Source organism: Zonotrichia leucophrys, chromosome 1A (assembly GCF_028769735.1).
Source record: "Zonotrichia leucophrys gambelii isolate GWCS_2022_RI chromosome 1A, RI_Zleu_2.0, whole genome shotgun sequence".
Taxonomy (NCBI): domain Eukaryota; kingdom Metazoa; phylum Chordata; class Aves; order Passeriformes; family Passerellidae; genus Zonotrichia; species Zonotrichia leucophrys.
This window is the reverse complement of record NC_088170.1, coordinates 9889291-9914789: the sequence shown is the minus strand read 5'-3', so window position 1 is coordinate 9914789 and position 25499 is coordinate 9889291. Positions and strand designations below refer to the sequence as shown.

The 25499-nt window shown below is 42.7% G+C and overlaps 1 protein-coding gene across 11 annotated transcripts in view; it reads left to right on the top strand.

Annotated features, from left to right (window-relative positions):
• TBXAS1 (thromboxane A synthase 1) overlaps positions 1-25499 on the top strand; it is a 237370-nt gene that overhangs the window by 210511 nt on the left and 1360 nt on the right. For all 11 annotated transcript variants that reach the window (XM_064737262.1, XM_064737271.1, XM_064737289.1 and 8 more), the window contains 2 exons: positions 21074-21162; positions 23589-23726. In XM_064737262.1, coding sequence (XP_064593332.1) covers positions 21074-21162; positions 23589-23726 — 227 coding nt within the window. The remainder of the gene's footprint in view (positions 1-21073; positions 21163-23588; positions 23727-25499) is intronic.

Here is a 25499-nt window from a genome sequence, read left to right as displayed (position 1 = left end):
TTTTCAGTCACAGGTGCCCAAAATTAGTCCCCTAACTCTATATTTAAGCACCTAAATAGTTGCTTAAATTTGTTAAAGGGACCAACCACCAGCAATCTCCACCAATGTGAAAGAGAACTTTGCGTGCTCAGTGCCTTTAACACACACACAAAAATTATGATGGCTGTCCCAGTCTAGCATCTCATTCAAAGTTCGAATATGGTATGTCATAGCTGATTTTGCATTCAGCATCCAACTGCAAAGAAACAATAGCTGAGTGTCAATGCAGTTTATGCAGTTATCAAAGACAGTTGGTGCCTCTTTGGGGCTTCTGCATATATCATCCTTTCCCAGAAATACAATTCACATGTTTAGCAGTCTTAATGTAAAAAGTACTGCGTATTTTTGTATTAAGCCAAGCCCTGAAGTGTTTTCTGATTCTAGTATCACTTATCTTCCCCATCAAGGTGCACAGCAGAGAGGGCAGCCAGGCTGTTATTGCTTTTACTGTATTCTAAACACGCACAAGCGTACACACACATCTGTATCTTCAAAATCTGCCAAAAGTATTTGTTGTTGTCTCTAAGAAGGAGTAATGCTCTCCTGCAATGTGTAATTTATAAGCACTAGTTTTTGCTGCTTCTTATTATAAAAACAATTAATCTCATTGCAGAATGTGCGCTTAATTATAATTTGCTAATGCCCTTGAGTTTTTTTAAGTCAAATTTATTGCTCAAGTGTACTGTAGCCAATGTAATCTGGTGACAAAGCAAAGGAATTTGCTTAAGGAACTGTTTTTTCTAGGACTGAATTTGTGATCTGTGACGTTACGCAAAACATTTTACCTTTTTCATGAGTCAGCTTCCCCATCTGTTTTTTTAAGAATGGCTGGAGATTAATAGGTGAAAGATGCCATATTTTTATTTTGTTAAGCACCAGAGCACAGGATCCATTCAGCACGTTATTTATATTATACATCCCTCATTTGAAACACCTCATCATATTTACACTTTTAATTTGCCTTTACTTTTGCTATCATTGCTAAACATAAGCCACCCACACAGATTAAGGGCATTGGTGTTCATAGCAGTCTAAGTCGTATCAGCCATTCAAACTAAAATTAGTGCTAAAAGCAGTCAGTACTGCCAGTGGTCTTGGGGCACCATCACAACAGAGCAGTATGGAGGGTGAAATCCATTTTTCTCTTGGCTTTTGGTCCACACCAAACCGACGTGAGCCTGCTTGTGCAGGCACATGGGCTGTGCCCATTTGGAGTGTGAGTCTTGTCTATGCTCCTCATCAGCTCCAACGACCCTTTATCTGCTGTGCCAAGGGAGAACAAATATGGGGATGCTGTGCACAATAGAAAGGAGAGAGGTCAACTTTTTCCTCCAAAGACATGAGCTCTCTCTACTTTGTGGCAACCCCAAGTCTCATGCTAACAAATCGGCACTTCTGCTCCTGCTGCAGAGGGCTGTGGAGGTCATGTCAGTGACTGCTCTCAGAGCAAACCCAGGAGCATTTGGGCAAACATTTTCTCCAACTGTTGACATCCTGGTGGCCTCAGAAAGCTGGCCCCCTGTGACTCATAATGGTATGGTGGCTGGATGAGATGGAGCAGGGCATTTACACAAAGCACTGTTGCTTTTCAGTTCTTGCTTGCATTCCTGCTTAGCTTTGTATGTACCATATCACATCATGCATCTACATCCTGTGAGGCATTCGTAGTTGATAGAAAAATAACTTTGATGGGAGTATGCAAAGCAACTCCACTACTTTTTAAGCAAAACAGCTCAAAAAACTTTGTTTTACTGCCCACAGCATGGAGATGGTTTGTTGTTTTGTTTTTTTTTACAGCTACAATATGAGTACCACTTGGAGAATAGTGTATGCCCCAGGGGTATGCATAAACTCCTGACCCTGCTTAAACTGTGTGGCACACAACGCTGGGCACACATCAGCAACATTTGTGTGCTGTACCAAGCCCTGTGTTGTGACACATCATTCATGTCCGGCAATAATGCTGCAATCACTGGTCCTGATCGCTTCCTGCCAAATGGCACACAGAGCCCAAACTCCCTAAAAATAGAGACCTTTCCCACTGCACTGTAATCCTGGTGCCAGCACCAAACCATACCTCTCCACAGTCCCTTCAAGCCATAAAAAGATTTTCTCCTGCTTTCTTTCTGGCATAAAGCACAGTTTGGGAAATGTATTAGGGCTATTAATTTTGTTGCAGGGAGCGCAGGGGTGCTAGTGTTTTATTAACACAGTAGCTCTGCTCAATGGCAACATCTGGTTTTCAGTGAGGTTTCAGGGTTGGTTTTTTTTTTTGCTCCATTTTCCAGCTGTGTTGACTCAAGTCAGAAGGCAGTCAGGCACTTGTGAGACTGAGGTCTCCAAACACTTAAAGAGCTGAGATATTCTTTGAAACCCCTGGATCTTGGAAAATTAGGGCAGAATCTGACAATACCAATTTTTCCTCCAGAGGCTTGCAGCATTCACAGTACTGGTTCCAGCCAGGATCAGGAAATTAAAAATCACATGGAAACTTTCGCAGTGTTTTCAGGGTGGCTGTAGGTTACATCTCCACAGAGTAAAAAGTGCAGGAGGGAGACTCAATTTTCCCAGGCCATTTGTTTTATGTTGTTCGTGTATCCTGAAAGATGATTTACCTTGCTCAAGAAAATATGCAAGTCAAAAGAATACAATTTAGGTTTTCTGGAGCAAAGAATGGAAATGCAGCTTTGGTGTCAAGGCATTAACAATTCATTAGGCTCACCTGTGTCCCAGCAGTGGGGCCAGCATGAGACAGATACTCTTACAGCTGACACCAGCTGCATTTCTGATGTGTGTTATAAATCCCATCCCTCTGGGACTCCTGTTAGCCAGCTGTGGCTACCTGCCTGTGGATTGAGCTCCAGCACAGCAGGCAATGAGTGGCCAGAAGGACCTCCATGTTCCTCACCAGCTCTCCTGCTCTCTGCTCCAGTGCAGCCTGGACCCCAGTTTACTCCTAGCCCAGGAGCTCTGGTTCCCTGCTAAATCCCAGGGGAAGGCTGAGCTACCTGAAAAGCTGTGAATACTGGCAGAGTGGCTCCCCTGCCACCTTCACCCGCCTTTGCTTCTTTCCCTCCATTCCACAGCACTCACTTTGAATTCATCTCTCCTGTTTTCTGCTGCTGCATTCTCTCCTTTCCCTACTCTTGCATTATTCAGCTTTCCTTCTCTGGCAGTGTTTTTGCCCCCTCTTTTTCACCTCTCAGCTCCCCATGTGCAGAAGGAAAACAGCAAGCCATGCAATACAGCCTTGTGAGCCATGAGTAATGACAGAATGAAAGGAAAAGGAGGGAAGGCAGCCCTGCTCAGCATCTGAAAATGAAATGTTTGCTTTTTCTGCAGTCAGCTTTGTTAGAGGTGCTCAGGATTCCTTGTTCCTGTCCCAGTAGCCTGACTGAGGCAGGAGGCTGTGCCAGCTTGGGATGTGGACTTTGAGTCCAGACTCTGCCTCTGTGGCACTGCCCAAGCCCAGAGGAGCTTCACTGATGAAGCAGAAATTTGCCTGGTGCCAAGCCAGCCTAGCTGGCCAACATAGCCTGATGAAGATGCTTTAAGTGCTTAATGTTGCCCTAACTCTTACCCCATTCTCAACCCTCTCTTTTTTAACCCTGAAAAAAAGCCTAGCCCAACTGAGGAAAATCGGTCTGTGAAACAGGAACCCGTGAGTTGTTTTAGGGTTAAGTTACAACTGTGTTGGTTTTTTCCATGCATGATTTTTTTTTCCTTTCCCAGACTGCTTGAGTCCTAAATTCCCCCTGCAAATCTGCTTTCTGTACCATCAGTTCTCAGAACAATGAACTACTTGATATACCTGATAAGAGTTAACACGAAAAATGAATAAATCATTTGCTACTCCCTTCTCTTTTTTGCTGTAACTGGGTGTTGGTCTATAAAATGAAGGAAGTTGCATTGAGCAGGAAGTTTAAAAATGCTTAGACAGATGTCATTAAAAAAAAAAATCAAACTTGGCTTCCTGCCAAGTGTCTGTAATTAAAATTATTCTTCTTAGTGAGAAAAAAGCAGATGCAAAGGGAGGTTTCCTGTCTCTCAAAGTAGGAAATACAAATAACTGTTAGTCTTGCCTTTGTGTGTGCATGTGTGCACGCATATGTGTTTGTGTGAGTGTATGTCGTGGTGTGGGACTCTGATGCTTATTTCTGAAGTGCCTTGTGATAGAAAACTTTAGTCAATACTGGGTAGATGGGTGCTTTATTATAATCTATGCTCTTTTTGGTCTTGTTTTTAAATTAGATCTTTGTTGGAAAATACTGTATATAAATTGCTCTTTCTATATTCCATATTCCAGAAATGGCTGGTCTTTCAGAAAAGAACAGTGAATTTCTGTGTATGGTGTTGAAGGGAGAACAGGATGTGGGTGGGTGTACACATGTGTATATAGCTATACTTATCTATACACATCATATAGCTAGAGCTGATAGCTTTATTAACATAGAAACCAATGCATTTAATGCCGTGCAACTTTTTAGCATACGTGGAAGTATACAAATATATAACTGCTTCTATCAACATAACTTCATTTTTCAGTACAAGTGTCTTTAGTTTGATGCCTTTAAATGATATTTTTATTTTGTTTCTTGTCTGATACACAAATTCAAAAACAGTCTGTTATCCAAATTAAGCAAGTCTACCATCAGGCAATGGGTTCTGTGGCTCTTTTCTGTCACCACTCTTTGAAAGGGGGCTGATTCGATTTCTCTTCTGTGCAGAGACAGACTTACAATTTACCTAAGCTGAAGAAATTATATCAATCCATTTACCATGTTTTATTTCAGACGTTTCCCTGAAGTTTTTAGTTTTGTTTCTTTTTTAAAAAGAGGAATGACAGACAAGGCATGGGCACACGTTCCAATGCTGATCCGTGAGAACAGGCAGATCCTGGTGGAGCAATTCTGCTTGATAACAGCAAGGGCTCCTACCTGTTTGTGTAATGTGTTCCATGTTCATATCTGGATGTGAAGTTTGCTGCTTTCAGCAGCCTCACATTTACAAAGGACAGATGCCCTGTGTGGTTGGTTCTTCCACCAGCACTTGTAGCCAGCTTTGGTTATTGTATATCTGCATTGAGATGTGCCATAGCATAGATACAGTTCCCTGGTAATATTGTTTATTCTCCTCACTCTGTTGGGATAAGTTGGTCCACGGAAAGGGGTCACTAGAAGTGTGCTTGTGCTGACATGGAGTTTTTCTAATTTATTATGCTATCTAGTGGTTTTTAGTAGACCTTGCTTGAATTTTCCTCCAACTCTGAAAGTGAGGTGTACTTCCACCCCTGTTGTTGTACAAATTTATCATATTGCTGTGATAGAAATCAGACAGCATATCAACACAAACATGCTGCATGCTGCACAGATAGCACAGGATGCAGGGTCCCTGTCTCATCTCAAGCACCTGGAATGAGGAGTAGGAGACAGCAGATAAGATTCCCAGTGTGTTTTGGGTGTGATCACCATAGATTGGCATATCTCCCCTTTTCCATGAGACCACAACAATACATTGGAATGGCTTAATTTTACTGCTCTTTTCTTCAGGACTCCACAGCCACTCAGCTCCTGTTTGTGGGCTCGCTGGGCTCAATGAGATGAGTTTCCTACAGCCAACAAGATCCACTACTTACATTGATAAACCCTGGCTGACCTGAGTATCAGAAGCTGGTTGGCATGCTGGTGCAGTGTGTACTGACCTTTGTAAACAACTCGTCCATGATTTTGGCATCTTTGAGTGCTCCTGGAAAAACTTCCCTTGGAACAGATAACAGAACTCGCTTCTGTACTTTGAGTTGCCAGATTATCTGGCAAGAGAGCTGCTAAAAAGAGGTTCTGTGAACAGCTGAAAAAGAGCAAGTACATGCCTGCTGCAAGAAATAGAGCAACTGGTACCCACTGAGCAAGAGTAGTGGGGATCTGAAAACACACCAGGGGAATATGGACATCTGAAAACACACCAGAGGAATATGGACATGTACCTCCTGTGGGTGTTGCAGTGTTGCAAGAGCCAAAGAGAGTTCTTAATTGCTCAGAGAAATATAGAGGGGCTGGTCAGAATGGAGAAGACCTAATGTAGGTTTTGGAGCTGAGATCAGTTTACAAAAGCTAAGCCCAAGAACACTGTTGGAAACTTCAGCAACAGCCAACCTAACAGCTCTTTCACAAAAGGAAAAAGAAACATTTTAAACTCACAATCCACTTTATAGCTCAGCCCAAGGCTATAGGTAATCCATCTCTAGCAATCCTAGAATGTCCTCAGTAAACACATATTGAAAAATAGCATTTCAACAAACCTTCTTGTGTCCTCCTTGAAAAGAGATTGCTGTTTCTGTTGAAACCCAGAGATCTTATGAAAAAGTAGGGACAGTCAAATGTGAGAAATCCCCAGTTGCTCGTCCAGTCCTGTCTATACTCTTCTGGAGGGTAGTTTGCCTAAATCTAATCTGATTGGGTTTGCAATTATGCCTGGTATTCCTGGGACAAGACTACCAAATGCAGTTTTCAGAGGTCCCAGGCAAGTAGCAGGAGAGGTTTTACTTCTGCTTCCCAAGTGGGAAGGGGAGCTGTGGCAGGATTAAATGGCCTAATCTGTGGCGGCACTCACAGCTCCCAAATTCTCATCTGATGCCCCACTCTCCTAATCAGCAAATGTTTAAACCTTTCTGTGCTTTAGGCTGCTGAGCCATTACACAGAGGAGATAAGGCAGTCTCTGCTGTTGGCAGTGGTGATGTCTGCTCCTGCTTCCTCCTGTAGTGGTGTGATGTGTCTGCATTTGGGGAAATGAGCAGGGGAGGGAAGGCAATGGGGAGTTTGACTTGGGCCAGGCAGAGAGAGGACTGATCCTTCTTTTTCTAAGAGTGTGAGATAATATTCCAATGGTTTTCACTCTTGTGCTGCTCTGCTGCAGACATTTTGCAAGTGGAAAAGGAAAGCAATGTGTTGTTTTGTTGGCATCTTGACAAAGCATTTCCATGAGCATGGCTGCCCGTTGAAAGCATCTGTTTAAATTCCTAGCCCAGGGTAGCAAGCAGGTCTGGGCAAAGGTTTGGGGCTGCATTTTCCCAGCAGGTTCAGTAATGTTTCCCACACATGAGTCCAGGGACAGGTAGCAGATGCCCTGAGCAGGCCTAGCCAGTGCTTTCAGCTGAAATGTGTGTTTTGTGTCCAGCACATACTCAAGGAGCTCTTTTGAGGAGTTCTGAGTAAACAATAAATCTCTCCACAATGGAATTCATGCTGAGTGAATTATCAGGGTTAAAAAAATATTCTGTTGCTTTCAGCTCTTATCTTTGTTTACTGTATCGCCAAGGACAGTGACCTGCCTTTGTGCCCTGGTACTGAACTGTCAGCAAGAGAGACAGGAAGGGCTGCCTCCTCTATAGGCTCAGCATATAGGCTTAATGAGAAGAATAACATTTCAGCAGCAGCTGCTGTTGGTTTTGCTCTGTTTGGTTTATTCTCTTTTGTTGTCTTACTTCAGCAAACCTAGATAATCTTAGAGAGAGGCCTTTGTGTCGAGTTTTTGAACTCTAATTTAGTGACCTTCAGATATTTAAACATTATTAAGACCAAGTCAAGCTGACAGAAGAGTCTATGTCCTTTTCATTTCCCACCAAGCTGAGCCTGTTGTGGAGCCTGGTTGTGCACAGCCCTCTGAACATGAGCTATCTTTCAACTTGAGAGAGCAGGGAGTGCTCCAGCCCCAACCAAACACCAGCTCCATCCCTCACCATGGCAATGTTGGCTCAAAGGGAAAACCCACCACTCCTAGAACACGTGATTAATAACTCCCCTTAATGAAGTAAGGAATGCCTGATGGAAAAAATATTAAAATAGGAAAAGCACCATCCAGGACAGAGCAGAGATGTGCTGGTAGCACCACACATGGTGGAGTGGCACTGCCTTGTCCCAGTGTCCAACCCTCTGGGTACTGGGGAGCAAGGGACATGAGAGCAGTACCAGCCTGCCTTCTGCATCCTGACACTGGCTGCAGGAACCCATCCTGGTGTCTGCTCTGGGAGCAGTTTTGGTGCAGTTCCTCTTCCACAAGTCTAATAGAAGCAGTAGTTTCCCTGCATGGTTCCCAATTCATCATTTGAGATGGCAGAGGTGCAGGGAGAATTCTCATGGATCCCAGCCTCTGTTTGGATCCCAAGGACATCACAGATCTTGAGTGCAGATCCTTTAAACTTTAAATTGCTATTTTTTCCATGGAAAGGTAGGCAAAGAGTGTGCTCCTTTGCTGGTTTGTTGCTGGTGTGTGGGTAAGTGTACAACACACATTACAACCATTTTTCCCCACCAATTGCACATTGTAAAGCAACACTTTAATGGCAGATTAAGTTCACTTCTTTATTTACACAGAAAGGATGTGTAAAATTTCTGTTCTAGTAATCTGTCCACAATTTTGTTTTCCATTCAGGATTTACCCTTATTTTGTATAATATCAGTATTATCTTCCAGGGCTTACCTCACTCATGACATTTTTATTTTTTTTAAGAGCAGGGGATTTGTTGTTAGTACCATGTAATGATCAGGCTTTAAACACGAGCGTCATATGCTGCTATCCTTTGAGCATGCCAGCAGTATCCACATGATTAGGGTTTATCTGTCTTATTTATTAAGAGTGGTGGAGGAGAGGAAAAGACTTCCCCAAATCTGCTTGGAAAGCTGCGTCAGGACTTGACCTTCTGCTAGCAGGCCCTGTGGTTTTCCACACAAGGGCTACTCCCCACACTCCTCCTGCTGTCGCAATAATGTGCCTGGAATCTGACCCTGTGTTTCCCACTGTCATGTTGGTATCAGCTGGAGATAAATGAAGCCTTTTGTTAGCTTGTTCCTTGCTTTGCAGGGTGCTCTTCTGTTCTGCTTTAAAGAAGAGCCAGTGGTGATGTGGCACTGAGGCAGAACTACACATAGGCACTGTCAGCATGGTGTTTGTAATATACTGACCAAAGCATCTCTAGTGGCAAAAATGAGACAAGACTCCATTATAAGGAACACAAAAAGGAATTTTCTATCAAGTCCACTGGAAGCAGGGAGCAAGCTGTCATCTTCCCTGGCTCTGCAGCTCCCAGCCTGTGCGGTACCAAGGAGCAAAAGCGGTGACGTGCATATGCAGAGCACAAAAAAAGTCTTCCCACATCCTGACCTAGATAAATAGGACTTGGAATGAATTTTCTGACTTCACAGCAGTGACACTTTGAATCTTCTGAGACTTGAAGAATATATATATGTATTTTAGTTATTTTTATGCTGCTTCAAATAGGTGGATGTGTTACAGAAAGTACACATGCACATGTGTTCATGCACATGAAGAAAGGCCAAATACAAATCTCTCTTACTGTGCCATAATGTGAAGTAGCAAGTGAATGTGTGAGCAAAAGCAGTGGATATGGACAGAAGTGTAAGATGCTCTCGCTCTTCTGAGCTGTGTTGCAAATACCTTGGGAGCTGAGGCAGGAAAAGCTGTGAGGTTGCTCTGAGTTGTGCTGGCAGAAGGCAGGTCAAAGTATGCAAGGGGAGCAAAAGGGGATCACATCCACTCAGTTTTTATCAGCACATTTCTTATGAGAGGTGTAGCTCTGGCAAAATATGATCCCAAGTAATCTGCTTTCCAAAATTGTTCCTTTCATAATTGAGCCAACTTTTCCCCAGGATTTTTTGGTGGGGATTTTTTTGTTTGTTTCTGTGTGAAATAAGTATTATATGTCTGGGACTATGACTTGGGCTGCCAAAATGTTGCACGGTGTGGTTTAAACCAGAGCAGCAAAGTTGGAATAGCAGCAACATGCCGTTGGCTCTTTGATCATCCTGCTGGTTCACTAGAGAGTATTGTAGATTTCTTTATACACATAGAAGTCAAAGAAATAATAAGCACCCTTCATCCGTCACATAGTCTCTATTTATACATCAGGGTAGGTGTGAGAAGGAAGACGTCCTGGGTTTTTTCTTTTTTTTTTTTTTCCTGCTAATTTTAATTTTTTTTACTGTTTAATTAAATTTCTTCATTTAGAGTCATGCAGCTGTCTGGGCTTCTGCCATAGATAAGTGGATCTTCATCTGACAGCAGCAACCAAAATTTATCTTTCTTTTCCCTCTCTCCCCCTCACTTCCTCCCTTCCCCACCTCCCTCCCCAGTGCTCAGCAGAAACAAAATGCTATTTATAAACTCAGCACAGTTTCCCCCCAATTACTTTGTCTGCATGTTTCAATTTCGTTCTGTGTCAAGCTTTGCCAAGGTACCAAGTTTGGCATTTTCAGAAGAGAATTGGATGATTAATCCTTGAGGCCCCTCTTGTAGTAACACCCCTCACACACCCCCAAAATGTGTGCTACTGTACTGTGGGTACTCTGAGGGGCAGCTCGTGCTTGTCTGATGTTTATTCACATGAAGTTCCTGGTCTTATAGATTTTTTTTCTTTCTTTTTAAAAAGTCTGCATGATTCTAGCTGAGTGCTAGCAGCAGATGGCCAAAGGGCAGGCAGGGATGGCTCGTGGTGCTTAGTAAATGGAATATTACCAGCATCCTGCCATCAGGCTGTGAGTCTCTGTTATTTGTTTTGTATTCTCTCAAATCACTCAACACTGAAGTCAGGTGTATAACCAGAATCTCATATTTCATTATTAAAACAAGAGACAACCAGTAGGAAAAAAAAAAAAAAAAGGAGAAAAGGTTTCTAGTTAAAGAGGTAAGACTGAAAACACGAGTCCCAGTTCAGAAGCCAGAAGGCATATGAAGTTCAAAATACTGTTATTTGTCATAAATCTCATGTGGTTTACAGCCAATTTCAAAGTATGTTGGGGCCTTTCTCATAATGTTTGAGCAATCAGGATTGGTAATATGCTAGCTGCTCTCGTGTGTGTGACAGGCCCTTTACAGAAAAAGCCTACAGCTGTGTTTTGTCTTGGTACTCAGAAAATCCCTCCCCACAAGTTAGCCCATCTATGCATACCTACAGTTCTTTGTGCCTCAATTCATGATAAAAAGGCAGAGTATACCATCCTTTATGAGGTATTTTGTATGGGTAAAATTGCTAGTGAACCCCCTGCAGAACAATAGGTTTTATGCACTTTTCTGGCTTAAAAGCACTCTTTTGTGTTGAATATTTCTATCAAATGTGTTAATTTGTGGGTGCCACCTTTGTGGCTCAGTGGTGTCCAGACCAAGGGGCCTCCCTGTCAGGGCTGGCTGACACTGTGTTGGCCAGGTTCTCCTGTACCCCAGAACTTTTGAGACTTGATGCTTTTGAGCTTTGAAAAATAAGAATAAAGGATAAAATACTGGGCATTAAGGTAACATGGCCATGGTAAGTGAAATGACAGCACAGAAGTGAGGTGTTGCAAATTTTAAAAATAGGGGTATTCTTGGAAATGCAGAGGTAAATTAGTGATGTGGCCAGGCACTGAGACAAGGTCAGGTTTAAGAAGCAAAAATATCTTTGAGAAGCAAGAGAGAAAGAACAGCAAATTGGTCTTCACACCAGGACCATTGTGGAACTGTGAGGTAATAAATAAATAAAGGCCAAAGCAGCTTACTCATAAAGCAGAAGAAATCGTGAGCAATACTTTCCATTTGCCTTCCCTGTAAAGCTTTATATCATCCTAAAACATGCTGGAAATGACCTTGTTCAGACTACAAATGCATTCTGTATTTTCTCACTGCTGACCCTGTGACTTCATCCTGCAGCTCTTTGAGTTGTGCTTTTGTTCCCCCTTGTTTCCATGAGCTCACGAGGGCCAGTGAGTCAGCACACGAGGAAGGGCTGTGCTACCCCTGGCAGCACATGGTGCCCCCCAAAAACAGCTGCACTTTCCAGGCTGTGTCCCCAGCTCCTGCACGTGGGGACAGGTCCCCTAACTCAGGGATTTGCCTCTGTGCTAAAGGAGACCATGGAACAGGTGGCCTCCTGAGCTGAATACTGTTCTTTATGATCTCTTCTCAAATATGCATCTTCAAATGTCAGAAAGGCCCAGGCTTCAGTTTATTTTCTTGTCATCTCTTCAGTTTTAGTGGATCACTTGGACACTGATAACTGCAAAAGAATTCCAGATAAAAAAATAACTTTTGTGTTTTATTTCCTGAGCTTAAGGACAGGAAGGCTGTCCTTGGGGAGGGTCCAGTGGAGTTTTTCCACTGGCCTTTTTTTGCTTGGAAACATTCCCACAACTTGGGTACAGTTTGAGTGTCATTACAGAGGTCCAGTTGGCCCTCAAATAACCTACTGTGCTTATCAGTGTAATCAGGACCAAGTCATTGTAAGAAGTAAATCATAAACAGATGGACAGATGCCATGCTGATCTACAAAGGATAGAGGGGAGCAAAGACACAAAACAGCAGCAGAACATAACACCGCGATGGCTTCACTAAATCTAAGCATGAACAGGCTTAAGGAAATTTTTGTGTTCCCAGATGGACAGTCAGGGAATAAAAGGAGAGAGATCCTTGAATGGGCATCTGCCAGGATTATTCTTTGCAGACAGCTTTATCAGAACTTCTAGAGAAGTTTGTCATATGTTAGTGTCATGGTAGCAGATCCCCTGCTCACAGCCAGCTCCCCACTGAGCTTGGGGTAGTGCATTTTGGGCTGACAAGTCGTGTTGTTTTTTCTCAGAGATCTTCTTCACGCACTGGAGGAAGAAAACACAAAAGCCATTTCAAGTGCTATCAAATTTTTTCACATACCAGTTGTAAATTGCTTTGTTGTACCCAGGGCAATCAGAGGTTTCCAGAGGGGGCAAAAGAGGAAAGGGCACTGAATAGCTTTGGTTAGAAAATACTTTTTTCCCCTTTCTTTGTGCATTTTTCATATTTTCAGTTAAACTGAGAGAAGTTCAAACAGGAGCAAACTTTGCCTTTGTGCCTTGTAGAAAGGCAAAATTTGGAGTGCTAGGACTGGACGTGACTTTTAGCAGTAAATTTTACCTGTATTAGGATATTAGGAGTGGCAGAAGTCTATGGCAAGGAATTGGAGCTTTGGAACCAGCAGCACTTCTTTACATTCTGTGCTTTTAGTACCATCAGTTTCTCAAGGACAGGCTGAACCTTGAGTTATGATTTTGGCAGCTGAAAGCAAACAAGGCTTTTTTTTGTTTAAGTCCTATTTAAATGCCGTGCAATGGATTTCTTTCTTTTTTGGTCACTTTAAGTCTATGCACTCAGAGCAGTATTTGCTAATTTATGAACAGGAGTCACACTGTGGCTGAAAAATAAAAATCAGGCTAGTTATGAAGACTTGAGCTGGTGGGTGCTCAATTCTTAAGGTTGTAAATTGATGGTATCATTTTTCAGCACCTCTGCTGGCCCCTTGTGTGTAGGGGAGGGATTATTTACCAGGAGCACCTCACACACACGTTTGGAAGATGACCAACTAATTAATGCTTGCTAAATGCTTCACAAGCCTCAGGGGAAAAACAACTATGGAAAAGCAAAGTCTTATTATTGTCCTACTGCACCTAGTGTGGGTTAGATGTTTCCAAGGCATCAGGCACTGCATAAATGTTGTATGGTATTAAAACTGACCTGCCCTTGTCGGGACAAATGATAATTATGCTGAGTGATGAGAGAATATTGCTGTTTCTCTGCTACGAATGTTTTCCTGTTTACTAATTCAGAGAAGGTCTCATCCAGCAATTGCTGAAGCCAGTGACTTAAGCAGCCACTGGCTCAAGAAGGGTGAATTACAGAAATAATTTATTTTGAGTAAAGCTCTGATCTTCTCATAGGTTGGACAGTGCTCTCCAGAGCATATTTCCCCAAACTGCGTGCCTGGGGCTGAGTCACCTCTCAGTCCACAAGGCTGCCATAGAGATGAAGAACAACCAAAGGCAACCTTAGTGCGTAGACCATAAGATAGACTCTGTTTGCAGCATGAAAATTCATGCTGATGTCTTTTAATATAAACATAACGTGAGGAAATAAACATTTGATTAAACTAAACACATGGGCCTTTTATATGCAAGGCCCTAATTTAAAGCACTGTCACCTCCATACAGAAAATACCAGCTGGAGCAGGAATGACTAAATTAAATCATCTGGCTCTTATGTGATACCATGAATGTCTACTGAGAGGGGAAAAAAAAATCCCTCCTCTTTATTCCTGTAGATCTGCAGCAACCATCAAGGGACACTTCTGTAGCAGGAAGGATTAAGTCTTGCACGAACTTCAGTGGTTAATGCGCTTTGGACTGGTGACATGCCCTTCGGACAGACCTACCCCAGTTTTATAATTCTCTTTCTCAGCCTTTTGGGCCTCTGGCAGTCCTTTCTCCTGTTTAATTTCCTCCTTGCTTCCCTCCCACCGGGATCCTTCACCATTCAGCATTTCTGCCACCCAAGTAGAAATTTTGATTGTGTTAGACAAGTGTAGAAAGAGAGACTTTGGAGCCTCGGTGGGCTGTGGAGAGAACCCGGGGCAGATTTCCTGGGGGCTGAGTGTTTTTTAAGGAGGCAAGAAAGAGGCAGTCTCTGTGACTCTGATGATCTTAGCCTGCTGCAATGCATGGGCAGGGATTATACCACATCACACATAGCTGGAGCAAGGCACACATTGTATACAGGTAGGGAGCCACTTCTAGAGGGGTGGTACTCTTCCCCACATAGCCTAAGTAAAATAAAAATTAGCATAGTGGGAGTATGAAATACTGCCTGGCCTGGCAGTATCATCACACTGGGGAGCTGCACCTTACTTTGTGACAGCAGAGCACTCCAGGCATCTAGTCTCACTTATTTAATAAATTTTGATTCGAGGGCACACACTTCTCTTGGCAATCTGAGACTACATGAAGTTAACAAATTTACAAAATCTAAATAGAACCAGATTGTTTTCTCCACTCTTTTCATTCGTAGTTTGCCTTATAAAGTATTTCCTTAGAGATTTTCTTCTTTTTTCCTGACTTTCCTTTTTCTGGATCTTCTACCTGATGGCACGCGTTCTGTTCTTGCTGATCACCATGTGTCAGTAGTAATGTAGGTGGAAGAGAATTTCTGACTGTTTTGGTTTCAGCTTTTATGTTTATCTGTTTGGCTTTGGGACACTGTTCAGTTTCAGGAAGTATTTTTATCTCACAGAAGTCTCCTTGTGAGCAGTGATGCTACAAAGACCTTCATTTAGCACCGTGGAAGCTACTGGCGGTAGTGTAGGTCTGTCTTCTGTCAGGAGCTGAACTCTTTGAGTCAAAAAGCAAAGTAACATTAAAGTGAAGTGACATTGGTGTAACCTTATACCTTCTGGCTCTTTCTCCAGCACTATTTGGTGGGGAAAGAGCCATGAGGCTCTTTGATGCATGCTTAGGACCTCATTTTCCTCTCCCTTACACTGCTACAGCCCCAGGGTGCTGCATGGATTTGCACCAAAGCAATGGAGAGAATTTGGCTGCAAGGTCTGTATGTAATGTGGTTACCAGTGCAAAACTGGTGTTCCAGCCTTTCCCACCCGCTCTGAACCCAGCCTGAAAATCAGCACCTTCCTCTGTGAATGGTCAGTTGACTTGTATGGCAGTGAACCAGAAAGAGGTGGTCTTAGAGATGAGTGTGACTGGCAGGTGATTTGAACAAAAAAGCTGTAAGACCAAATTTACCTGGCACTCACAGTCTTTAGGAGGAGCTGGGAGGAATTTGTTTTGAGGTGTCCGAAGCACTGAATGTTGACACATCTTGAGATGTGCCTCAATGAGCAAAGTAACTTTGTCAAACCCAGTGAGCAGCCACCAAGGGTGGGAGTCAGAGCCTGACAAAATTCCATTTGAATAACAACCCAAGCAGATGAAAGAGGTGGCAGGTAATCTGCATGGAACAAAGAAATAAATGGAAGTCTTGGGAGTACATGGTTTGGATAGCTTATTCTTGCTTCTGGGGAAAGATGCTAGAGGAGATGGAGCTGAGAACTTTTATGTTGATTTCTGAGAATATGTAAAAAAGCAATGCTGATGGCAGAGGCTCTAGTGCTACCAAGGTGTGCTCAAGGATTTGAGAGGTGCTGGGAAGCTCAGAAAGTCTCTTTGTCTGGAAATTCTGGAAATCAGGCTTGTTGTCCTATTTTTTATTCCTGAACCTTGTTCTCAATTCTGTAGTCAAGGGCTTAATATTTTGCTAGAAGGTTCTGTAGGTCTCTGTCACTGGAAGTAGCCAACAGACACTTGGTGATTTTAGGCAGGCTTTGCTCTATCTTAAGGCCATGATCTGTCTCAGAATGGAGCTTCAGAGTCCTGTTTCCTGAGCAGCATGGGCTGGTTCTGCCTGGTGCCTTGGCTGAGGGACACATCTCACCTGGCAGGTGCAGACAACATGGAGGGGAATTTGCAGTAAGTATTGCATGAGGAATGCCTTAAGCATTTTTTAAGTGTTTGGTCCAAGTTCTGGGGATGAAGGTAAGAAATTTTACTTCATTGGCTTTGTCCCTGTCCTGGTGCCTGAGATTGTAGGGATGCTTTAGGTTGGTGCTTTACAGGAGTTCCAGCATGTTGTCATGGAAGTGGTCAAACACAAGACAAGCTTGCTTTAAGCAAGTTAAAGACAGATATGTTAAACCATCCCACCCCTTTCTATCATTGATCTGCATTTTGAGTCTCTCACCTTTCCTTTCCTGACAGGGTTGTTGCTAAAGGTGTCATGGGGTAACCCTAATTTGACTTTCTTGTACTTCACATTCTTGCATTTCTTCCCCCTCTCTGAGGCCAAGTGAGGCACACAGGCTCTAGTTCTGTTAGAGTATGAGCAGCTCCTGGAGGTGACCAAAGAGAGGTCAAAACCACAGGCAGATTCTTTGATCTATCAGCAGCTTTGTAAGCCTTGGTTCAAGAAACATTATTGAAATTTTTGTGAATGGCTGTGGTCTGAGTAGCCCTTTTGGCAATTTGAAAGGGAGTTGGGTGAGAGTACCTGGGGGCGATGCTGGTTTTTTTTTCTTTTCTCCTATCCTATTGCTTTCCAAAGGCTGCATTTTGGGGGACAGCCCATGTGTAGCTATGCTTACACAGGGAACTCATGGATCTGCATCTGTGCTTAAGCAGATCTGCATGGCATCTCTCTGACCTGGACTTTGTCACAGCCACACCTGCCCACGAGACATTGGATTTGGATTGCAATTTCTCAGAAACCTCAGCTGGTTCAGTATCAGGCCATGACTCAGCAGTGCTCCTTGTGAGGAATGTGGTCTCGGCAGGCTTTTCTGCTTCTAAATTGATTTCAGGTGCACATCACACTGTCAGCTGCACAAAATTTTCTCTGATTTTTTTTTTTCATTTCTGGATGCTGAGCATCACTAGAGCATGGCCAATAGGATAAGCGGGAATCTGTTATTCACTGATGTGTACTTTGAATTACCATTCCCAAAACAGAGGCAGTAGAGGAGGATGATCATCAGCTGCTTTGGGGAAGAGTTAGTGACTCGTCTTGAGCTGTCACTGAAGATGGGTTCATGCTGGACCTTGTATGGAAGCAACTGAGGTGCAGGCATATGTTCCCTTCTGCTGACTTGGCTGTGGTGACACCAACCACAGCCAGCAAAGACGAGCCAGCAACTGGGAGCAGTAACATCTCAAACTGCAGCAGAGATTGGCCAGACCGCTCCTGTCAGCACTTGGATTCCCTTGCTGTTCATTGAGGAATTAAAAGTTAACTGAGGGCGGTGGTAAAAAATAGGTTTGCCTGCCTAGAAAATGCTAAAACCAATACTGAAAAGCAGAGGTGGATCTGAAGGTAGTTATCTCTCTTGGAGTTTATATGGGGATTAAAACAAGCGTCATCCTTGTAGCACATAGGCAATTTTATAATTGCTGCTGGTATTTCACCTCAGGGTACTCTGTGGGAGGAAGAATTAATTTCCCATCTTTTTCTACGTAATGGAGGCTTGTGATTTTCTGTCAATCTTAAAGGAGAGTCTGTGGCCAAGCTAGATGCCAGAAGTGATTGAATAGTCTGGGATTGGTAGAATCCCAGAAATCAAACTGGGGAAACATGCATGCAGAGAAATGCCACAAGATGTTACATGGCCATTTCACTTCCACATCAACAGGAAAAGACACTACAAGGCTGTGCAAAGCATAAAAAAAGCTGCTGTGCAAAGCAGTGGCTGCAAAATTAAAGTACAGGATGTTTTATTAAATGCAATCCTCCCTCACACCCCCCATCTCTTCTTGTTAAAGAGAGAAATCTTTCTTAGTGAAAAAAGCTGTCTCATCTTGAGTACAAGGCAATTTAGACAATTTTTTTTCAGGGGGTTAAAGTGGCATGTTTGCACAACACCACCTTCACCCCAGAAAACCTGCCAGCAGTTGATAGATATAAATAGGGACATTTAGGGAGAAAAGCATATTTATGTTTCTTTGAAATGTGCTTGGCTAAAGGCATATTTTTAAGAGAGGGAGTGGAAAAACAAATGGAAAATATTTTCTTTGAAAGGAGAAAAAAAAGCAACAAACTGTCCTTCCTAAATAGAGATGCTTGGCTTGTGTGTACTTTACGCAGCTGCAGGTCAGACCTTGCAAACAACCACTAAATTAGGTCCAGCTACTTTGATGCTAAAAGCATGGAAGTGCCAATAATTAAATTGCATCAGATGTAGGAAATGACTGATGTGTCTGTCATTCTCATGATAGCAGAGTTCACTCTGCTGCCATTTGACTGACCCCTCCTTCTTTATGTAAGCAAAAGGAATTTTCTTCTAAGGAAAATCAGCTGGTTTTACACCTTTTGTTTTGTTTTCTGAACTGCTAATCCCCTGAAGGTATAGAAGCTATTTGAAAGAGCAAATCAAAGCTCCAATAATTTAGTGTTATATTATTCGTTGATGTATGGTTTGATTTAGTGGCTACTTATTATATCAGGTTACCATATAATTATCTTAATTATTGACTCCAGAAGTAAGTAGGGGGATTATGAGAGAGACAGGAAGGCCCAGTGGAAAGAGCATGGTTCAGAGAATCAAACACATCTCAGTGTGCTCTTGGCTCCACCACTCATTTTCTCCGAGCCTGAACTCTTCTCTCAGCCAGCCTGTCCATGAAATCAGGAGGGATTGCAGGAACAGGACTCAGATGCTGACTCAGGATTCAACGAGATGCAGGAGAGCAGTATAAAAAGGTGAGGGGAAAGTTCTGAATGATAATTGTAAAACTGACAGAAAAAATAAAAGAATGCAGACCACAGCATGCATTTGCATTGAGGAGTGGAGCACCTCTGTGGGCATGGAGAAAGGCAATTGTGCCATGAAGACCTGAAATTTGAGACTGCATTTCCAGCCTCTGCTTCTGATTTCCCCCACAAAATTAGGCTGCCCTCAGATCCCTTTCTGCAAAACAAGGGTGATAAAAATCATTCTCCCAGCTTTGGTTTTAGCCATTGGAATTATTGGAGCACTGCTCCTCACATAGATGTCAGCCATGGCTCTCACGTGGCTCTTGGGCTCCTAGTCCTTTGTCTGATAACCACTGACCTAAGCCAAAGGTTGGAGTTAGCAGGCACCAGCACAAGATAAAAGCCACACTGAAAGGCTGTCAGTGCAGTCCATATTTCCTGTATTGATAATATTTGTCATATACTGACAAAATACTTCATCTATTGACAAGCTGAATTGCATCTTTTCCCCTGGGAGAGAAGCACACACACTGGTTCTCCTCAGCCTGTGCAAATTACTTTCTCTGCTTCTGCTTCTCTTTCCTGAGCCAGAAAATGGGGATAATAGAATGTATCTATTTCCTTCCTAGAAAAGATCAGTTAATGTGAAATGGTGCATGGTGGCTTAGTGCTGAATAAGTGGGATACTCTAATCCAGCAAGGTATCCTTGTTCTATTGTATGCCTTTTCTGCCTACCATCTGGAGTTGTTCTCTGCTTAGTATTTTCAGTATGTACCATATGTTTTTGCATGAAAATTCAATAAAATATGCATTATACATGAAAAGTGCTGTAGTAAATAAAGGAAGGATGGAATCCAGTCCCCTTTGTGAACGGCAGGGGCCCCAAATCTTCATAAAAGGTTTAGTCTAGTCTGACGTCTGTGCTTTTCTGCAATTTACTCTGTGTCAGTCCTTAGGAGATGCTCTAATTTAAAACAAAACTCTACTTTCCTGATGAGGTTATTCGATATACTTTGGCTGCCCTCTGCTGAGAGCACTGAATAAAACAGGGAAGATGCCCTTTTTCCAAGGAAGGTAACTGGAAGAAATTCCCTGTTTTTCTGTGTGCTGACTCGTGTCAGTGCTGCTGTTTGGTGTCTCTCACTGTTTGTTACCATTCAGAGGGCAAAGTCTTGTGAGGTACAGCCCTGTTGGAGTTTTAGTGCCCACCACTCCTTGTCAAGGGCTGAATGGCTTTGTAGGATTGTGAAGGCGTGGGCTCAGGCACTGACCATTGTGAAAAATTAAGCAGCATTAAGCAGGGGCTGGAGGAATCAGGCTTCTCTGCTCAGGCACTACTGCAGTCCTGCCAGGTGGGATCTGAGCCCTACCTCGGCACCTCACTTCTTAGCAGAGCAATTTCCCACTGTGAACTGTTCCTCATAGGGGTTCCAGCCTCTTCCAGTGCCATCTCCACCCCTCCACAGGCATCACAGCACCAGCACCCTGCTTTATTTCTATAGCTGGGAACTGCACAGGGGTTGTTCCAACATTAACAAGAGTAACTGGAGGACTTGCTGTTCTTGTGAACAAAGTGTGAGCCTCGTGCCCTTGGGAAGGAACAAGGGTCCTGTGCAGATTTTGGTACATGAGTGAAACAATAGCTCTGTTTCAGCTATTGATGCTCTCTGTAATGACCTGCTTTTAATGCTTCCTAGCAAGTTGATTTATTATTATACCTTCAGCTGGGCTGTGCACCAAAGCATTTTGATGATGAAAGGAATGTTACACACACATTTAATTACTGCCCACATTTTTGTATAATTTTATCATTTACTGTTTTAGATGAGACATCGAGTTCTTCTACAGGAAAGATGCCCAGGAAAAAATAGATGATTTAAAAGCTAATCTGGGATGAGTTTGGCACTTATATGTGAGAAAACATAATTGTTCCTTTTGTCCTGCCCTTTCAGATGGTGCCTGATTGCCAAAATGTACAAGAACTCCCTTATCTGGACATGGTGATTGCAGAGACGTTGCGCATGTACCCACCTGCGTTCAGGTATGGTTTTTTCCCCTTCTGATTACACAGGATTGCTCCCTGGCTCTATAAAATGGAAATCTGCTCTTGGAAGACCAATGGTCTCTCAGTCTCTGTGCCAACATCAATACGGCTTTGTGCATTTGAAAGATATCATGCAGCCTGTTGAAGGAAAGCTGGAAAAATCTGGTATTTCTAAAGCACATTTTTACAGTGAATTGGCCAAGGTTGCTTCCTCACCATTCCCCACATTCCCCAAGTTTAGAGGATGGAGCCATTTTGGAGCAAGTCTGGCCAGAGAAAGCCAGAGGCTGCTGTTTCCATGTGCCTCAGGCTTTGGGGATATACACCAAAACCCATCCCTATCAGTGCCCTGTTGGTTATAGAGCCCTGGTCTGTGGAAGGGTTGCACAGTCTGAAAGCTCTATTTTACATTTCTGTTTAACTTTGGCCCATTTACACTTAGCACTGCTTTATACTAATAGAGCTAAATAATGGTAACATCCATTAACTTTTGAAAGTTTTGTCCCAAGTCACACATGACTTATTCTATATTGATGAACTGAAAACAAGCAAAAAAAGAAATTAGAAAACTGATTCTCAAAGCTCCAACTTATCACAAGTATAAATAAAAATATTAAGAAATACAATTTTTTCAAAGAGATCAGCCAGTTGCAATGCTTCTCATGAAGCTCAGGGAAAAATTCAGATTACTGGAAAGAAGCCAAAGCTGAGCTTGCTGTGAGTGCTTTTGAAAAATTTAACCCATGACTGCAAGCACCTTAGAATGAAAAAAGCTTAAAATCATATTCTCTTCTATATGTTCACCAAGATTGAGAGTCAAAATTTTTTTCATGGGCATCTGCAGGATTGTTCAGAGAGTTAATATGAGATATCTACTCCTGGATGAGATGATGGGGTTTTACTGTGTTATACTTGGGGTACCAGTGGAAACTAGTTAAAGTGGCAGGGGTCTTTGAGTTTGGGCTCTATCACTGGGAAACAATCCATGTTTGTCAGATGGGAGACAGAACAAGAATAGAACAAGTTCTTCTGAAGTTTTGTTTGGTGTTGTCAGGGCTGTTTATTGATCTGGCTTTTACTCTGATGGATGTGGAATGGATAGGACAGCCCAGGGCTGCTGAAAGATGTTAATTGCCTATGACAAGGATTATGCTGAGTTCAGTGAAAAATCAGTAGCAGCCAAGTTTGTTATTAAATGAGTTGGTTTCATATTTTTTTATGAACTTACTATCCAGAGAACTTTCTCCCCAGAACTCATGTTTCCATTACCACCAAATTCATGTAAGAATGAGAAGGATAGCTTGTCAAAGTGTTTTTGGTTTTTTGGGTTTTTGTTTGTTTGTTTGTTTAATGCCAGTGTTTTGTTCCAGGTTTGGAGCCTCTGTTATTTGTTTGTCTATGAGAAAGGGAGATGGGTGACAGCAAGGAAAGAATGTGTTTCTGTAATGATACCAGACTGACAGCCCTGAAGCTGAAATCTTTGTTCAACTTTTTAGCAGAGTGTGGGAAGCAGCAAAGGAAGTTCCTGCACATTGCCTCTCCCCTGTGCTTGCAGATGGTGGGGAATAGTTCCCAACTGAGACAGCAGGGCACCCACCTAGGTCTGGGCTGATTTGGGATCTGTAGTGACCACCCAAGCACCAAAAGATCTGGATCAGAACCACACATGCACACCCACACACAATCTTTTGTAAGACCCAAGCTGGGCTTTGGCAGGTGGCTTTTCTCAGTCTTGTCATGATGAGGTTCCTAAGGACACCTCTGTCACCTCTCACCACAGGGTGGGAGAAAGCAGCAGAGTTTTGTTGTTAACATCATGCCTGTCTTTGATGAATATATGTGAAATGTGCTTTTCCAAGGCTTGGGCATTAGTTGTATTTCTAGAGTAGCAGCAGAACACTCAGCCCTAATATTACAACTAATATAATATTACAACTAATATAACTAATAATCCCTTGCTAAGTTTCAGGTGCTGCACCAACAGGAGGGAGCTTCTCAAAAAAACTCAAAGCTATATTTACTCTCCTTTTATTCCTGGAGGCAAACCAGCGTACTCCTTCTATCTGTTATTAGAGATGACTGACACATTTCATCAGCAATTTTCATTAGAAAAATGAATCTAAACCCAACATCAGCAATAAAATTGCAGTTTAGCAGTTAATGCTTTTGAAAACTGTAAACAACCAGAAATGCTTTCCTGTGAAAAGGGCAAAAGTCAACCACCTGGGCTGGAGCTATGGACTTCTAAGTGGAGATGATTGTAACCTGAGAAGACACTGGCATCAGCAATACTTGTTGTATTTATCTATGAGAAAGTGTTACCCAGAAATTGTTAGGTCAGATGAAGACAGATACTTTTACAGATCTCTCCTGCTGTATTTTTAATCTTTATTAATCATCTGGGATGCATGATGTTGTTGCAGATTCACTAGGGAAGCAGCTAAAGACTGTGTGGTGCTGGGGCAGCATATTCCAGCTGGAGCTGTCATTGAAATTGCAGTTGGACACCTTCACCACAACCCTGAGTTCTGGCCAGAACCTGAGAAGTTCATTCCTGAGAGGTAGGTGGAGAAATACTTTTCACCCTTTGGTTGAGGCCCTTACTTGGGCCTGTGGACACAGAACTCCAACGTCTGCAGGCACCAGATCTTGCTGCTCTCTCATAGCCCCAGTCACCCACTATTCATCCAAAGCAGCTTTTCCACCAAGAGGAGCACAGTTGTATTTAGACCATAAAAACATGTTATTTCCACTAAATCAGACAAGTGATGATAGTGGTGTATTCCACAGAAGGTGCAAGGTCTGGTCAAGGTTGAACTGGGGCAGAGGTTTTCAGACCTGCTTCCAAATGAGATCCTGTGAATGATGTTTTCTGGGTGCTGAAATTCTGAAGTGGGACAGGCTTGGCTGTAGCTGGGAAACTCATCCAGCTCCTCTCTGGTTCAGAGCCCTCTTTTCACTTGAAAATGACAGTGTGGGTACTCTGTGAGTGGGGAACCTACCCCATCTCCCACTGGGAATTTCCTCCCTGTCTGTAAGTTAGGATCCTTGATTTTTGCTGGGCAAGATGGTTTCACATGGAGCATTTATCATCTTCAGTGGACAAGGGAAACCCTGTCAAGCTGTGGTTTTGTACCTGCCCTGTGTTACAGGTGCTGGGCTGAGCTTACAGGGAGAGTTTCAGCTGATGTGGAGCTGTGTGGAAGCACAATTTAGTTTTGTGGGCAGCTATATTTTTAAACTGTTTAGTGGGCAGATGCATTTTAAGCTACCACTACATTCAGAAGTTTACTAAGAAAAGAAGCACCTGCTCCATAAACAACTGGGTGTGAGGCTGGCAGCCCAGAACCATCTTTGCCAGTAGGACAACACATGTGTGGTGTAGATGGGTTTGCCCAATGCTCCTTCTGGAACAAATCTAGGCATATGCTCCATTAGAATCTTTTGGCCACGAAGAAAAGCAATGCCAGGGTGAGAGATTTTGTTGGAGAGGAATCTTAGCAGCAACTGGAAGCCTGGGGTGGGTATTTTTAGCAACGCTTATCTAGAAATGCTTTCTTAATAGTTTGTTCACCACTTTTAACAGTAGTATGAAAGTGTGAAATGGTTAGTAGGGGCTGCAGTGCCCTTGATTCACACAGTGCTGTTTGGTATGAATTAATTCCCTTTTGAACCTTCCCCAAGGAATGATCCGTAAGTACTAACACTCTGCTCAGACTGTATAGCTGGTAATGTTAGCAAGAATTATAAAATCAGAGCATAACAAAAAATGAAATAAAATAATTCAGCTGCAGTCTTCCCCTTTCCCTCCCCCAATATTTCATTTTGAAATTGGTGGTAGGAATAAAACAAAGGAGATTTTAAGTTTACCAGGCTGATATATGGAGGTGAGCAAGGCAAGAATTATCTGATTATGCAACAGTGCTTAGTACATGAATTAATGGTCCTTCAATCTCAAATTAGGGGCCTCTACAGTACTTTTTGGAGTAGTGGCTCAATCTTATTTAGGTTTTCAAAGCATGGGGATGGAATTAGTGGAAATACACAATATTCTTTTTTCCAAAGCTCCAATTAGCCTGTATTACCTCTCATCTCTTTCTACCCTGCATGAGTTCTCTGGACCTTAGCAGTCCAAAGTTCTTGGAAACTGAATCCAAAGAGATGAGAGATTTTCATTAAAGATAGATTGGAAATAAAACTCATGTCTCCATGTCCTCTCCTGAAGCCACCACCTGACAAAGGCTGATGGCCATAAGTCAATTATCTTTTTACATAGGATGTCAGGACATAATCTATCAATAGTCCCCAAGACCTATCTATTAAGATCAATTGAA